Below are 14498 nucleotides of genomic sequence, written 5' to 3'. Positions count from 1 at the left end.
CACATTGTATTAACTTGAGGGATTCAGGTTTAATGACGTGCAGGTTTAATTTCTACTCTTTAACACCAGCTGGGGCCAGAGAGCTGGACATGTTTTGAGAAGAAAGGTTGTATGGACACCTCTGCCCAGTGACAGTTGCTTAGCTAAATTAGTGACAAGACGCAAGTCACACACTGATCTTTATGGCTCACTCAAGCACACTTTCCTTTACATCTTCCTACTGATGATTATGCAGATTGTGATATTCAGAGGCATCACTACCAACTATTTCACTTTGCCCCTCCTGAGTTGTGTTGTGCTGGTAGACGCCAGTCATCCCACATCTGAGGAAAAACTGTTATAAATAACTTTAAAGATCCACAGTGTTTGTTCTAAGCAACTGCATTGTGTTGTTTTGCAATATACAAATATAGGCAAATATTTGTTTATGAAATAAAAAAATGACTAAAGATACTAAGCGGTCTAACTCACCAAATGCCATCATTTAATAGTTGTAATTTCATTTTAATGATTTTTTTGTTGTTGTTGTTTTGTGTTGTTATACTCACGACAATAAAACGTCAGCTTAAAAACTGACTATTCGTTGGTAACCCTGTGTGGACCGTATTGTTATTTGGTATGTTAATCTCCTTTACAAAGCATCACCATCACATGATTCCCAAACTCATAATCCAGTATTATTGTCATGATTCACTACTTAAATATTGCAAAAGCAAAGACAGGGAGTAAGAGATGTCTCCTGGCATCTGGTTTTGTATCCAGTAGTGAGCCTTTGTAGGGCTAATTGAAAGCTCATTTCATAACCTGCCTGAACTCTGTTTTCTTTACAGTAATTGAGGAAATTTCTAAGCTTTCAAGCATTCAAGAAACTCTTTGGGAACACCCCCTTCCCCTATGTATTCACACAGAGAACAGTGCCTGCAAGAAGAGCTTTTCATCCTATCAGGGAGGGAGCAGGAGCTACAAGTGGACTGTAGCTGAGATTCCCTTTTGCTGGTGATTAGCAGCCTTTTTGTACTGCAGACACTACAGAATGTGTTATTAAATGTGAAGCCAGGAGGCATGCGGGAGGTACGTACCATGCTGTTGCTTGGAAATTATGCACATTGTCATTGCCAAGATGCAGATCAAACCTGTAGCTTTGTGAGCAGGGTTTGTGTAATAATTTAAGGTTTACCTGAAGTAATGGAGCATCTCTCATCTACTTGCTCCTTACAAAGCCAAGACTTTTGCATCTGCAGCCACCAACGAGGCAGCCTGCTAAGCCCATGGGAACACTGACAGACTGAATTGATTGTACCAGATGCCTACATTTCCAGTAAGGCCACAACAGGGAGATAATTGCCTGACTTTGGCACTGTGAAGAGCAACTTTGAGCCTACCTTCTCTCAGTTGACTGTAAAGGGAAGGTAGATGCTCACCATAAAGACTCTTTCTAATCCTGCCCTCAGGGTTGGGGGGTGTTCAATAGTAGGAAACCGTGGGCGTTTTAAGTGTGACTTAAAGGTTTTGACTAACCAAGGTGCACCTCTCCAGAGCAATCTCTCTTCCCCCTCTCTGTCACGTTCATTGTGATACTAAAGCAAAACAAGCACGTTGCTAACTTCTTTTAGTAGACAGCTGATGCAGCTGGAAGAAAACAGGCCAACTTGTGGCATACAACCCTTTCTTCAGGTCTTTAACTCATCAGTCAGATAACAGAGAACAACTAAAAGACCTTTGAAAATGCTGTGGATATCATGTCTCCCAACTGCGTCTCTCTTTCTTCTGCTTCTCCCGTGCTTCCCTGGCCAGAACGGTACGTACAACATAGACACTCTTACATTTCACAAGTTTCAATATTTTCTTTCCTTTTCCAACCACCCCCCCCACCCCCCCCACCCCCCTTAAGGTTCCTGGCAAATTCACCATCAGCAAAACCAGGTGGAACTTTGAAAAACATTCTCTGAAATTATAGAATGAGTTTTTTAGAAGAAAATGAAAAATTATTGTGATCAGAACTTTTCTACGCAGAAATTACTCTCTGTAGAAAGAGTGGAAGTTGTTTTCCCAGTAATTCAGCATGAACTGTATCTGTATTGTTAAGGTTGACAGGGGCAGCGTGCTACTGGGGATAGAAATGAATATTGGTATTTACTAGGGACATAATTATTGAAGGTGTAATAAAACCTTACTAGCAATACCCATTGCTGAATATTGTTGTAGCTATTGAGAGTACAGGCTCGAGGCACACTTGGGAAAAACAGTGTGAATCTCTGAGGAGAACAGGCAGAGAAAAAAGATGTCTCCAAACAGTCAGCCCTTTTTTCCCCCATGACCATTGACAATAACTGGAAAGGATGGTGACTTGAGAAAAAAAGATTATCCATAAATCAGCGTGTCTGAAAGGAAGATGCAGTGAAACTGGTGAATATTTATTTTTAATGTCCTTGCCCTTCTTTAGTTAGTGGTTGTTGAGGAGTCAATACTGATTTCTGCAAATGTAATTTAACTCTTGAACTTCTACCCTGATCTTTCGGAGAAAACGATTGATGGGCTGCGGCTGCTTGTCATTAGCTGCGTGGGTTCTTAGATCATGTAAGCGTGGGTCAGCTTAGAAGGACTGATTTTAGGCTGATGGAGATGAATTTCCTGGGCTTTCCTTCCCCGCTTGTAAAGGCTGAGTGCTCTGCGCTTCTCCAGCTTTCTCCATCACCCCATTTCTCTACTGCTTTGGAAGGTAATTGCTAACAACTCCTGGGTTGCCTTAATTCCATCTCTAAGTGTTGTAAGAGGAATGTCCTTGTGTCTGATCAGGTTGGATTGACCTATTGTATCTAAATTCCCATGATCTGGTCTTTCTGTGTTTGATTTCTGTGTTTGTTCCCTTATTAAAATAAATCATTTTAAGTATGTAGGGATCCTTAATTTGCTTGTCAACACTGAATAATTTTACCCTTTCTATACTATGTTTGTCCTAAATATGCAATACTCTAATTTTTCTTCCCTTACTTTTAATGTAATTTCTTTTAGGTGTTTCCCATTTGATCCCTCTGTTCCTCGTTATTCATTGCATAAGTACTTACTGTTCAGTTTCTTTTGATATTGAGGTCATTAGAGAACTCAAAGGGTCTCATTATATATTTTTATACCTTTGTTTCTTAGTATAGGCTGGAGTTATACCTTTTGCAGTTCTCTTCCTAAGAGGCTACATTATCCAGTTTCCTGATGTTGCTAAAGCCTTCTTTCTAAAAAAAACCAAACAACCCCCCAAAAAGGTGTAATTTTCTTCCATTCTCTGCCATGTTTTGGTACCTTTGAATTCCAGATTTAGATTCTCAACCAGCTCCAATTACTGGGCTGCGTTCAATGAAGCTTGTATTTTGAGAACTAATAGGATCATACTGGGAATCTACAGAGCAGACTAAATTTTTTGCATGAGTGACAGAAGCTACTTTTTTGCCAAGATCTTTTAAGCTTTGGGGAGATGTTGAGTTGCACAGGTCAATGGGCATGAAAGGCACTATAGGTTTCAGGACAGCCAAGAGATGATATATACAGGAGAGCAAGACTAAGGTCCAGTCTTACAGAGTGGTTCTGTTGACGGAGTAATTGTTTTTGAAAACAACTTCGATATTAATAGATCAAGAAGAACTCTGATACTATAATTTCAATTGCATTTCTTATTTTTAGGTGAAGAAAATGAACAGTCAACAGACATTATCAGTGTTTGGGAAGGAGACTCCATCAGCATAACTTGCTCAATGAAAGGTTCAGAAAATGAAGTGGGAACATACTTGAAAACTAGCATACTGCCGGTCAATGTGATATATGTTTCCAAGCAGAATACTTCATATATCCTTCCTGCTTTGGCTAATCGCATCAAGTATTCAAAGGAAGGAAGGAATCTCAGGATAACTCTGCACAATGTACAGGAATCTGATTCTAATATCTACCAATGCACTAGGTTTATTAAAAACAAAGGCCATCACAAAAAGCTGGATGGGAAGACAACCATACTAGTGGTGAAAGGTATTGCAATTCCACCTTTTATGTCATGTCTTAATAAATACAGATATATATTTTAAATCAAAGATTGGAAGAAAGCATAATGGGAGGGAGAGTCTGACAGAACTTTACCCATGTCTGCTCAGGTAATGTACTGATTTGAAGGAAAGTGTGGGTCTGTTCCCTGAAAAGATGAAGAAAACACATTAGATAGAACAGTACCAAGAAAACCCCTAGAACATCAATTCATGACTAATTTAGTCCTAGCTATAGGTTTTCACATGAGTCATAGGTTGCTGCAGCAGTTTGGAAACAGTGAGGACCCATAGCTCTTTCCAAAACAATCGGGCAAATCTTTATGAATAGCTAGCAAAGCAATGAGCCTTTTTTTGTAGTGGTTTTTGCAAATCTCTTTTGTTTTTACTATTTCATCTTAAATGACAAATTGATAATAATTGGGAAGCTGGTGCTAGGCAGGGTTTGCAAGTTGGGCATCAGTGGATAAAGAGATGTGGGTTTTTCCTCTTCTTAACAAACAGTTGATGAATGGCCACAAGTGCTCCTTTTGGCAGTCATTTCTGGTTAGGGGAAGCATTTTTCTGTCTTTTTTTTTTCTTTCTTTTTTTTTTTTTTCTTCTTTCATTAGAAGACGATTGAGTCCACAATATTCTGTGGCAGCTTATTCCTCTACATACCTACCCTTCAGATGAGACCATCTAACCTGAAACATCTTTACCAAAAATTTTCTTCCTTTCCTGTCCCCAAGGCATGCAAAACCTAATTGATTGCTGGGTCAGTAATAGTCATTTTATATCTATGAAGACTTATCATGTCCTTCCTTAGGCTTCTCTTTTCAAACTTCTTGACTGTGCTTTCTCAAGTGAATTCCGTCTTGTTGATTATGTACTGTTTCTCCAAATTACTTTATTAAATTAACTTATATGTCTTTTTTATTCTGATCCTCTTCTCTAAAATGCTGGCAACCTTCCCAGAATTATCTTTTGTACAAATGTGATAAATTCTGTCTTCATTCCCTCATCCTCTTTAATGATAATGTCAAAAGGAACAGGGCCTGTCCTCAGAGGAACTTGGTGAAATGTCTTCCCAACTGGACAGCAAGCCATTAATAACTGCTTTTTGAAGTCCATTTTCAACATTGATGGCACTCACATTGTATGATTTCATCCAGACCAATAGTCCCCAGATCTTTCTATGGCTTAATCTCACTTGAGAAAGCAGGCAATGATCCATGTCTCAAGGGCAAGCTGATGAAGCTGTGTTTCCTTAAAAGAATTCAGTATATGTATTTTTTAGGTAGGTGGAGACCCCTTACAACCAGGTAAACCTGTTCAGTCAGTCCTTTCAGATACTTTCAGATCCTGGGGCAGGAAAACATGCCAGGGTGTGCTGAAATATATCTTTCTTCTCAAGGCACGTGTAAAGGTAGCCTTTTAAAAAAATAATTTTATCTAAATGTTTGTGGTCTGTTCTTTCTGTCTTTGACCTCTGTATTTGCTCCCTAGTTAAAATGCACTGTGTTAAGTATGTGGTAGCCATTAATCTCTCTTGTTTTTAGCTAAAAGCAGTGGAGTTGTTGAACAGTCACCACTCTATGTCAATGCTCAGCAAGGCCAGTCTATCAACATTACCTGTGCATTGGAAAGCTCACTTGAAGATGAAGGGATCTACTTGCTCAGGACTCACGTGCAACCTGAAAGAGTGCTGTATGTTTCAAGTGAGAATGCTTCAACCATTTTTCCTGCTTTTGCTAATCGCTTGGAGTATTCAAAGGGAGAAAAGAAAATAGTGATAACTCTACACAACCTACGGAAAAGCGACAGTGATATATATGTATGTGCTGGGGTGTTGAAAAATTCCTCTTTCTTCTCAGTGAACAGAAGTGGCACCATCATGCTAATTAAAGGTACTATCCTTTTGCTTGTTTAATCATAAATAACTATAGGCATGTTGTAATATAAAAGGTGAACTAAAAGCTTGCAGAACTTTAGTCAGGACAGGTAAAGCACTAATCCATAGCTAGACTTCTTCCAGTACCTGGAAAAGTTTGGAGAGTGTGCTCGGACTCCTCCACGCCCTGTTGTGCTACGACAGAAACAGGCACTATGTTTCCACCTGCCTTGTACAACCAGAGGGGAATTACAAAAGAGAAAACTTGCTATAATCCCGCATCTTAAAAACCAAAAAGGTCAAAATCAGACAACAAACACTTCAGTGTGTCTGTGCATAATCTGTCAGTTTTAGGAAATGAATCAGTATTTTTAGTATCAGTTCTTTGACCTTAATGTGACATAAAAGTCTTTTAGAAACCATTCCTTATGGCAAGTTCTTGTGTTTAAAAATAGGTCACACTAGGCAGTACAGAACAAGTCCTCAGGCATCATAGCAGAGATGATCTCACACACCCTTATTATACACGGAGCACACCGTGAGCATATGCTCCAAAGACAAGGTTTTTTCTTTTTCTGCAGGATGATGTTGTAACCACTTGCTCAGATGATGACAAAACCAGCAATATAGTGCTTGATTCTGATCTTACTGGTGTAATTTAACTCTGTGCATTGGGCTTTGATGAGATCTTTGGGTAATTAAAAGGTTTACATAGGCCCTAAGAGTTGCAAAGGATCTATCTGCAGTCTGCAAAAAAGACTGTGGTCTCATTCTATGCCACTAATCATAACTGGTGCAACAACTCAGTAATGTGAGTTGGGGAAAATGACAGCTGCACATCAAAGAAGCGGGGTGATTACCAGATATTATGTTATTCAGATATGGATTAATTGAGGGTTTAGAGAAATGTAACCCTTTCCAATAGCACTATTCTGCTCAGTGTATATACTTCAGATCACAGTAGCCTCATACGCCTGTCTGTGCTGCTTGCAAACTTAGCTGTTATATAATTCCTATATACTCCTTGCCGAGCCCTCAGTGTTGCTGTAATACTGCAGTAAAACATTTTCTGTTTCCATTATGAGCGTGTGGTCCTACTTCTGATCAGTGGTTTGGAAGCTATTGCCTTCGTAGAGTGCGCCTCACTGACCCTTCACATGCCACCTGCAGTCATCACCAGCCTCTAGAAGAGCACAGGGAATGCCAGTGAGAATACTAATAGGATGACAATGTGGCTGCGTAGCATGCTGTTGCTAGGTCATTTCTTGCTGACCAGTAAATAATTTTTTTCATAATAAAAATAGGATTCTACCTTGTCCTGGTTTCGGCTGGGATAGAGTTAATTTTCTTCTTAGTAGCTGGTATAGTGATGTGTTTTGGATTTAGTGTGAGAATACTGTTGAATAACATGCTGATGTTTGAGTTGTTGCTAAGTAGCGCTTATCCTAAGTCAAGGATTTTTCAGTTTCCATGCTCTGCCAGCAAGCAGGTGTGCAAGAAGCTGGGAGGGAGCATGGCCGGGGCAGCTGACCTGAACTAGCCAAAGGGGTATTCCATACCATGGAACGTCATGCCCAGTATAGAAACGGGGGGAGTTGGCCGGGAGGGTGGATCGCTGCTCTGGCATCAGTCAGTGGGTGGTGAGCAATTGCATTGTGCATCACTTGTCTTTTCTTGGGTGTTTTTTTTTTTGTTATATTCCTTTTCATTACAATTATTATTATTATAATGTTATTATTATTATTAGTTAGTAGTGTATTTTATTTTACTTTAGTTTTTAAACTGTTCTTATCTCAACCCATAAGTTTTACTTTGTTTTCCTTCTCCCCACCCCCCTGGGAGGGGGGAGGGGGAAGCAGCTGCGTGGTGCTTAGTTGCTGGCTGAGGTTAAACCATGACATACCTCTTCATAGTTATAATAATAATAATATAATTTTAAATGCAGAAGTGGAGCAGACAGACTGCAGTAATAGTTCCTGGGGCATCTATGGTCTTACCATTGTGGTAGTGCTACTGTTTTCTGCGCTGATATGCTGCACCTTGTACCGTGTCAATGTAAGTATGCTGTTACCATGCCAAAGCAAAACTGAATCTGGGTTGAGTGAATAGGTGCCTTTGATATTATTTGTAAACAGTGACTGAGTCAAGCAAACATTTGATAAACCTAAGGAATCATGGCTTTCTATTGTCTCCTCTTTGCCCTTGTTTAATGTCTCCCAGCTGTAAACTCTTGGCAGTAAAGACTGTGTCTTCCTTATGTTTCTGTAACTCTTAGTAAATGAGATATTGTTTGCCTTTTGATAACAAACCTCAAGTAAGCCTCACAGTCAACAACAGAGCCATGTGTTGTATGTATTTCCCTGAACAGAGCACCTCACTATTCTGTTTTGCTTCTTTTCTTTCTTTTTTTTTTTTGTCAGTTGGGAATGGAGCTGTATATATCAATCTTGTAATAGATGTAAGACAATGTTTGGAGGGGGACAGAAGGACAACAAAAAGTCATAAAATAGCCTAATGTCTGAAAGTAGCTGTGGGAGAACAATTTTGCCCTGTCCTAGAAAAAAAGGCAACCAAGAAATTTTTCCTTTAACTGGGATTGTTTACATTCATATTCTGCAGAAAGTGCCCAGAAATTATTTGTCTCTGATAGATGCTTCTGCTCCATAAATATTACTCAAAATTAACAGAATATGATTCACAGGCCAGGCTCCTATCTCGTCCCTCCACATATGGCTTCAGTACTGCCAAAGAACGGTAGTATAAGATCGTTCTGGCAAAGCCAAGCGGCCCTGTAGGAAGTGGTCTCTCGTGTTATCAGTAACAAACTAAGGATAAGCCTTATTTATGTTGGGGCCACAGTTATATCCAACTCTTGAAGGAACTTTTAGTGAAATTACATCAGACTGACAATAGAAAGTTAAATAAATAGGTTGACAATTTCCACCTAATCCTCCAAGACCTCATTGGGTTATGAGAGGAATTTTAAAAGTACACTTCCACTTCAAACAGATGGACTCCTAAGATGTAAATTGATTCCTTGGTCGGGGTCTTTTCAAGCTCTGTTCTGAATGACTCTTTGCTTTGTTTTGCAGATGAAGAAATATTTCCAGAAAAGAAAACCAAACGCAGTATATGAAGATATGTCTTTCAGTTCTAGACATAACACCTTGATCAGAACCAACACTTACTCCATTGGCAATTAAGCTTCTGCCAGCTGGCACCGTGCATTGATCAACCATTTCTTTACAGGTGTCTCTGAGAGCTGCCTTAGCAACCTGATGCAGCAGCTGAACTGAAAATGCTATCACCTGCTTTCTTCAGTGGAAAGAAAAACCTGCCTCATTTCCAAAGCTGTTTCTGCTTTTTTGATCACTTGTAAAATTTTATTTTTTTTTTTTTTATGTAGAGAAATGCAGGTACCCTGCACATGTGTTTGCAGTTTAGTATGAAAGCAGTATTTTTGGAATACACATTTGACTAGATGCAACATATGGGCTCATTTTTTTGCTTGATAAATAGCCCTTTCAGGGAAGGTGGGATAGATGGAGAGGTCTGGTTTTGAGCTTTGGTAAGTGCTCAGGAAGACTGTAACAGGCCTATTTAATAATATGCAATGGATCCACAAATGCATGGATTACAGTTCTCTTATGAATCCTCATGGGGCTGCCCAAGAGCTCAGGTAGCTAAAACTACTCAAGAGTTACAGCAAAGAAACCTATTCTGAAGAGACTTCAGAAACGTTGTGGCAGAGTGCATTACAAGTGAAGTGCTGGATATGTGTGGGCTTACCTATTCAAAGATGATAACGGTCCCACAAAAATGCAATCAAGTCTAGATTTTAAATTACTGCCTTTGTCAGAGATACTGGCATGATTGGTGTGGGTCTTGACGTGCTTGACATACAAAATAACTAGACTTGAGCCACGATGACTTTTTGGGACAGCAGAAATGTTTGTGATGTGCTGGTGTTGTCTCAAACTCCAGATGTCTTTGGACTACACAGTAGAATGCATTTCTCCAGGTCATTGACTTTACACTGTACAGTACAAGGTGAACTAATGTGGGATAAAGGCAATGCCTGCGTTCCAGTCTGGGCACGGGTGAGTCTGATCCAAAATCACTCTTAACAAGGGAATTTATCAAAACCTCACATCAGTCAAATAGAAACTAAATTTGGTTTAGTAATGGATTAGAACAGGTTGCGACGATGAGCTTAGCTCTCCTCTAGCTAAGGAAGGGCTACAGCTTCCTCCAGGGGTGTTTTGGTTTTGCAGAGCCAGGTCCGCTGTGGAAAGTCAACAATCTTGCATGCCCAGAGGAATATCAAATTGCCCTGTTACGAAGCAGGATTGACAGGGTTATCTTGTGTTTTTGGGGGACAGGCTGAGACTAGAATTGTTCTTTACTGATGTATTTGTTTAGTTTTTTGAGGGATTAGGGCCTGTTTGCTGTTGATGAGAGCACGTAGCTGGAGGAGAGCCAGGCACGGGGGATCCTCCCTCTCTGGAGGTGAGCTCTGCTGAGATCTCAGCTTGCAGAGCCAAGCCTGCCACTCGGGAGAGCCCATTTCCCTCCAAATGTCACTCGTGAAATGCTGTGCACAAGACCCGAGGGAAAAATCGGCTCACTTGGGTGGCTGGTGGAGGGATGGGTTTACGTTGCGAGCAAAGACGTGTCTGTTGATTGCGGACGCGCAATCTTCACATAGTTGTACCTGAATAAAATTATGTTTGTGACTGGGACTTTGTACAGTTGCTCGATATCTTTATACATGTATTAAAGACTATTTCATATATCTTGCAAATAAATGCTAGTTATTGAATGGACTGTTTCTTTTAGTGTTTTTTTTTTTTTAACAGAGTGATTCAAAGGCTTCTTGCAAAATGCAGTATAACTTGCTCCTAACAGCACCTCAGTAGACAACATAATAACTATTTTCCACTTTATGTACATAATCTACATGTGGGGTGTTTTTCTTTTTAAAACTAATCACTGAAGAAAATACCAAAGAACACTTCAGACGATGTATAGTCATGCAATCCTTTCATAGCGGCTAAGATAAAATTCCTGAAGAGCTAAAAATGTCAAATGGAGACGGGTAAGAAACAGATGGCACTGTGGAAGCTTGGCCCATCCTTTGAACGGCACCTTGCACCCAGTCAGGACGACTGAGGGCCATGGGGTTTGCTAAATCTGGAGCAGGAGATGGTGCCTCACCACAGTTGACCCTGTTTAACATCTCCACGAACACAGCCCCAGCAGGGTCCCATGTCCCCTCACCGGGGTCCCACATCCCCTCTCTCCACACCCTGGGCGAGCATGGCCTACATCCCCTCGCCACTTGCGGCAGGCCCCGTTGCCGTGGTAACAGGAGGCCCTGTGGCACCCATGGCGTGGGCAGGCCACAGGCTGGGTGCCCTGGGAGCACTGCCGGCCCCTCTGCTGCCTTCGCTGTGCAGGGCTTCCCCCCAGGAGATCCCTGGTGGGGGGAGGACAATGCTGTCTGTGTTGGGGTCAGGTGGAAGGCCCTGACTCAGAAGGGACTGGACCAGAGCAGACCCTGAGGGACGATGAAGGCTTTGCAGCCCCTTATTAAGAGAGGCGCACCTCAGCACCCTCTCCTGCATGCCCCAAAGCCGCTCCCAAAGGACTGTCAGGGCCATCCCAGGGCTGCTGTTTGGGGAGGAACAGCTTTCCTCACAGGATGAAACAGGGAGGCCCTCCCACCAGAGCCTGCACGGTGCCTGAAGAGCTGGGGCTGCGCTGACCCACTGCAGGAGGGGCCGACAGGGGCAGCCCGCTGCCATGTTGTCACCACAGTGTCCCCTCCTGCTGCGGCAGGCCCCGGCGTGAAGCTACAGCCACGCACATCCCTGCCCGGGCAAGGCAGCGCTGCCCCTTTGCTGAGCGCAGGGACAGCAGCAAGACCAAGCAGACCAAGTCTGAACGTCCCCCGCAGCATTTAGACCATTTCTGTCTTTGTCCCTGGACAAGCCCAGCTTGGAGGCAGATGTAGAGCCGGCGAAGATGATCTAACAAATTAGATACCAATCTAGGAACTAAAGTGCCCATAGTCAATCACTTTTTATCACATTTTCATTTTTGATAAAAGGTGCAGGTTTAGTAGAAAAGGACAATACTCCCAGAGAGACAATGTATGAAGGTTCAAGATGAGCAAACTGGCATTTGAGATCAGCTTTCTGTAGCAATACTGCTGTGCAAACATGACCACAATTGTGAAAAAAACAAGCTGCGAAAGGAAACAATAGTGGAGGTGGTTTCTTTGGCTTGGTGTAAACAAATTAAAAAAAAAATAAAGTAAAGCCTAGCCGAGGAAAATCGTAAAATCATAGAATGTTTTGGGTTGGAAGGGACCTTAATGACATATAGTGAGACATTTCATGAGTTGTACCTGTGTACAGGGGTAGAAAATCAAACCCACAATTAACCCACGCAGTGGTGAATGAACTGCTTGAAGAGAACTGCTGGGGAAATTAGCTCAAGAGTGTCAGAGTAAGGGGTGGGGTATTTGGCTGTTCAAGAGGGTCGGAGAGGTCCTAAGAGCTTCAGAGCTTCCCTGGAAGGCAGGCAAACTGAATTTTTCATCTCCAGAGTTGAAGACAGAATTGCTCTGGACTTACCCTGTTGCCTTTGCTGTTTTTCTGTCTCCTGTCCCTGCACTGAGGAGGGAAATGATTTTCCAGGAGAGGTGGGAAGTGCAGTATAAAGCTCTGAGACTGGGCCAGGACCCACAGCAGTGAGAATGGTATCAGGGTATTAGCGAGGTCCCCAGCCCCATTTCATGGGATAAATGACAGAAACTGCAGCTGGGGGCAAAGCAGCCTCAGGTCAGGGAACAGAACTGCAGCTCCAGTATCAGAGTTTACCAAACAGGGATGGAGAAAGCCAAGGCAGCTGAGCAAGGACAGTGTGTCAGAAGCAAAGAAAACATAACAGGCAAGGTACAAGCCACGTCAGAAGTGACTCAGGGGGCCAGATCTGTATGGAGTGGCCTGGGCTGAGCTCTCGGGAACGGCAGGGCTCATCAGAAGTAATTTTTGGTTATTTGCAAAACTGGAGAGACCAGCCAGCACATGTAGATTACCACTGATGGAGCCCATAGACTCAGTAAAATTTAACTGGGGAAAGCATTTTAACCCTTTGACTAAGGCGCGTCTGACAAGTACATGCTTGAACTCAGATGCCAAGGAGGTTGATAAGCCGAGTTGAGCCACAAAACATTTTCCAGGAGGACTCTATACGGGATAGAAGTAGGTTCTCCTCTTGTTGTGGCTTGTGATATATTGTAGGTCACTGGATTATTTCCAGGGACTATCCTGCAAACAAATGTTTATATGCTTCTAGCAGTTTTAAATGCTACATGACGTATTTCCAAATCCTACATTGGTAGAGTTGCCTGGAGTTACTTTCTTCCACCTGTCTTTCACTGGCTGCTGCTTGTGATCATTATTCCATCCAATAACTCACACAGGAGACATTCTGTTATTATTTGGAGGATATGACCAAAATATGTCCAGCACTGCTGGTTCTGGTGAAGACAAGCTACTGACTGGAGATTTCTCAAGGTCCCTGTGTTAGTGAAAAAAATATTTCCATTCATGGCATACAATCTTTTGTAAGCATTTGTTTTTCAAGGCATTTAGTTCTTTTTTGAATGTTTTGTAACACTCAACTTGCAGTCGTGTATTAGCAGTCAGCTTACAGTCAAGTTGAAAATGTGCATTTTTTTCTGGTAGTTTACAGATTTGATTTTCACACGATTTAGAGCTCTGAAGTGCTGAAAATGCCATCTTGGTGCCATTTTTTTAATCTGACATCTTTGGTTAATATGCTTCTGCTCTAGTTAATGAATTCTTCTACTGCTCAACATCTAATTTTAAGAATATTTGTGTTGTCATGCATGGTTTTTAACACTATTTCAAATGCTTCAGTAATGACTGGATACTGGCTATGTGCAGCATGCAAGAAATCTTCCAAATTCTCCTTGAAATCTCAACAGGTTTTAACTTACTTTTTGGTAAATCACTGATAGTACATTACTGGTCTTAACTCCTTCCTATAGCCAGAACATCCTACCTTGTCTACAATATCCTCACATGCAGAGGATTTAGGCTTAATATTAAGAGATCATAATTTTTTCATTCAAGAAGGTGAAATAAAGCAACTAGCCTAAATATTGACCAGAGTAAATAAAACACTTTATCCTAACATTAAAATTTTACAGTGTTGTCATCATCTATCTTGTACAAGTAGAGTATCTGTCCAGCTTGAGGACAGGAGGTGACTCCACTATGTATAAATAAATTGCTAGTAGGGCTGAATGAACTCTCTGGGTGGTGCTAATTCCCTCCTGTGCAACTACTTCACAAGAACAATTATTTTGCTTTTGGGTGGTATTTGACTGCAACAACTGGCTGGAGTATTTCTGAAACTCTCCCCAAAGAACATGTCCATGTCCCCAGAGAAGATATCCACCTGAGGTATTAGAAATGATCTGCTATAGTCTTGTGCTTCTGACTACAATGAGAATAATATCTAAACATTGCATATACCAAGTGGAAGATGCTCTCTCATTCTTTCTG

General features: G+C 41.4%; 1 protein-coding gene across 1 annotated transcript; it reads left to right on the top strand.

The window, feature by feature from the left end:
* Positions 1-1725: 1725 nt before the first annotated feature.
* On the top strand, positions 1726-9098 carry CD7 (CD7 molecule). The gene is made up of 5 exons (XM_050908662.1): positions 1726-1798; positions 3673-4011; positions 5564-5911; positions 7841-7950; positions 8988-9098. The coding sequence occupies exons 1-5, from the start codon at positions 1726-1728 to the stop codon at positions 9096-9098; spliced, it is 981 nt and encodes a 326-aa protein (XP_050764619.1).
* The last annotated feature ends 5400 nt before the right edge of the window (positions 9099-14498 follow it).

The sequence above is a fragment of the Gymnogyps californianus genome, chromosome 19 (genome assembly GCF_018139145.2).
Source record: "Gymnogyps californianus isolate 813 chromosome 19, ASM1813914v2, whole genome shotgun sequence".
Classification (NCBI taxonomy): domain Eukaryota; kingdom Metazoa; phylum Chordata; class Aves; order Accipitriformes; family Cathartidae; genus Gymnogyps; species Gymnogyps californianus.
The sequence above is the reverse complement of the archived record's forward strand: the minus strand, read 5'-3'. Positions and strand labels throughout refer to the sequence as shown.

Coding starts and splice junctions, on each gene's coding strand:
- CD7 (XM_050908662.1), top strand. CDS start 1,726: ATGCTGTGGATATCATGTCTCCCAACTGCGTCTCTCTTTCTTCTGCTT. Junction 4,012..5,563: donor AACCATACTAGTGGTGAAAG/GTATTGCAATTC, acceptor TCTTGTTTTTAG/CTAAAAGCAGTGGAGTTGTT. Junction 5,912..7,840: donor CACCATCATGCTAATTAAAG/GTACTATCCTTT, acceptor TTTTAAATGCAG/AAGTGGAGCAGACAGACTGC.